General features: G+C 42.4%; 1 protein-coding gene across 1 annotated transcript; it reads right to left on the reverse strand.

Moving 5' to 3' along the window:
- Positions 1-158: 158 nt before the first annotated feature.
- Positions 159-2,460, reverse strand: LOC104941091 (TNF receptor-associated factor 2-like; the record flags this gene model as incomplete). The annotated part of the gene is made up of 4 exons (XM_010766131.1): positions 159-706; positions 1,324-1,398; positions 1,516-1,590; positions 2,299-2,460. Coding segments are annotated over 4 exons (834 nt in total), but the record flags the coding sequence as incomplete, so codon positions are not given.
- Between the last annotated feature and the right edge of the window lie 482 nt (positions 2,461-2,942).

A 2,942-nucleotide genomic window follows, 5' to 3' on the forward strand; every position in this document is an offset into this window, starting at 1 on the left:
TATGTATAAAATACATCAAAAAGTGCATTTTGGATGATAGGACTCCTTTAAATGTGGGCCAGAGCAGTTGGATGAGGATGGGGACGATGTTATCAGTGGATTTGAAGAAAAAGCATGATGATTAGAACAAGCCGACCTTTTAAATGGATTTCAGTTCTGCTGCCATGACAACCTTATATCCCTCCTAGCGTGATGCTAGCTGCAGTGCAGAGGTCACCTTGTTGTTGAGGATCTCGATCTTGTTCTGGTCCAGTCTGTCCTGGCGGTTGTAGGCCTCCACGAAGGTGCAGGAGCGCTCCATCTCTCGGTTGAGGACGCTCACGATGTTCTCGAACGTGCTGACTTTGAGCTCCAGCTCCTGGCAGCGGCGGCTCAGCTCCACCACCTTGGCCTTCTCGCTCTGCAGCTGCAGCACCAGAGCAGCCTCCACGCCGCTGGGCAGCGGGGTGAAGGAGGGGGCCAGGGTGGGGGCGTAGGCACCCTGCACGGAGGGCGCCAACCCCCCTCCCCCCACCAGCTGGCTCATCTGGAGTTCCAGCTCCCAGAGGGACTGGTGCAGCTCCTGCAGCTTGTGGCTGGCGGCCTCCAGGCTCTGGGGCTGCAGGCTCTCCAGGCTCACCTTGATGCCCATGATGAAATGCAGGAGCATGTTGAGGTGTTCGTACGAGCACTGCCTCTCATGGTCATGGATCTTCTCTTTCTCCACCTCCATTCAAAGAAAGACACAAGCAGAACAAACTTCAGAGCACAGAATACAGGCCTCATCTATTACACATAAACAAATGGCATTTTAATTAAGAAAATACATGTTGATGAAAATACAAAATAGTTTTGTCAATTAAGATTTTTATTAATTTTAATGAAAGCTCAATGGACTGTATTTGCACAACTTTTTCTAGTCTCTACGATCAAGGACTTTTAGAGCAAAAGTAAGCATTCACACACACACATTCACACACACATTCACACACACCATTTGCCACTTGCTCAGGAGAGATTTACACTATCACACTTTTTTGAATTGCCATCAAATGCAATTCGTGGTTCAGTATTTTCATTAAAGATTGAAGAAAAGAAAGCGGCGCTTAATACATTTACATTTTATTTTTCAGAGGATTTTGCTGAAGTATCTACAAACTAAATGTTTTCCCTTTTACTGTTCCACAGTTTAAAAAAGGCTTAAACAGTCATATTGTGTGCTATTTGAAAAAAGTAACATGCAAAGGGAAAGATTGTTGAATTTTGGAGTTATTACATGATCCAGTAGTTGTTATATAAGCCATTTCACACACATAGCAAATTATGATGAAAATGTCTACTTACAGACGTATCGCAGCCAACAAGATGGAATCGGCATGGTGCTTTAAATTTACTGCAGAATTTAATATGGTCCACATACTGCAAAACAAAAATGAAGGAAGCTTATGATCTATAGAAAGGGTTGCAGAATAAATGGTAAATGAGACCAATCCAACAAAATCAAAAGAAATGACTTGAACAGAATACGTGGGGTACCTTTCCTCTGGGGATCTTTTTCTTTGCACAGCCTTCACAGATCAGCGGGTACTTTGGACAGATCTCATCATGAGCCTAAAACAGTATGCATTGTGAGTTCACAATCAGAGAGATATCTCATCCAGGTGCAGTAAGACCTCATTACAAGAATTGACTAAATATATGTTTATGTATACATTTTTACATATTATTTCAGTAACAACGATTTTAAATCAGCATCTCTCTGACACTTTTTAAAATTATAATTATGATACAAATATTTTTGTAAATCTCTTTTATCTTTTATCTGATGTTTATGAGCTGTTTGGTACCTGTAAATATACAAAATGTTAAAATCAAATGAACACATCTACAGTTTTTATCAACTAGAGTTTATGAACCCAGAATTGTCCAGTGAGTGTTTGCACAGACACATTTGTATACAGCGTGTTTCATGAGGGACACAAACAGCATTGCACCGGGTCAGGTAGGGCAACAGGTTAAGGGCTGAAGCAGACTTCATGTTGGAGGGTTTATTAACTTGCACTTCCTTGCAAACTAGTTGGTTTAGAGCGGCGCTTAATGTGACGGACCCTCCATGCGAATGCTTAAACTAAGTGGAAGTGGTTAGGGCCCTACCTGACCATGTTCAACGATTAATCACATTATATAATTTATTATATAATTATAATTATAAGATCATTTACGGTTGGTGTTCTTTTTCATTAATGATCGCCTCACTGAACATTATTCCTCACATATATCTCTCCTTTAATGAAACACTCAGTGTGATGACAGTCTGACCTTGATGTTTTTTAACAGGAAGGGCTCTTTGCAGTATTTGCAGTTGAGCGTCTTCTCGGGACATTCTCTCTCGTTGTGCCGCTCCTGCTCGTTGGCTCTCATCAGCTCTTTGCAGGAGGGACACAGGATGATCATGAAGTCACAGTTTTCCTCATGGCAGGCCTGGGGGTGAGCAAAAAAGAAAACGTACACATATTGTAGCCACTGCAGGAAACAAACAAAGTCGCTGAGAGGCTGAGGTCGGGCCTGGTTGCACAAGGGATTCAGCAGCTGAGAAGGAGAGGGATGGGCGGAAACAAACTATGTTTTTAGAAAGGAGATATTATGCTCATTTTCAGGCTCTTATTTGTATTTCGTCTCTCTACTGAGACATATTAAATGCTTTAAGGTTCAAAAAGCTCTTTATTTTTCTCATACTGCCTGTGCTGCAGCACCTCCTTTCACCCTCTGTCTGAAACCAGAACCCAGTCTGCTCTGATTGGTTAGCTGGCCGGCTCCGTTGTGATTGGTCAACCGCTTAGAGATGAGTCGGAAAAGCACAGCCCCTTAGCTTATCGCGTATAATGCGTTGGGGCGGTAGCCAAAATAAGGCGAGTGTTACATAGTGTTGTCATTATGTTCTGGAAGTAAACAAAGGAGTCCAA

Source organism: Notothenia coriiceps, unplaced genomic scaffold (genome assembly GCF_000735185.1).
Source record: "Notothenia coriiceps isolate Sejong01 unplaced genomic scaffold, NC01 NC01_scaffold00003113, whole genome shotgun sequence".
Taxonomy (NCBI): Eukaryota; Metazoa; Chordata; class Actinopteri; order Perciformes; family Nototheniidae; genus Notothenia; species Notothenia coriiceps.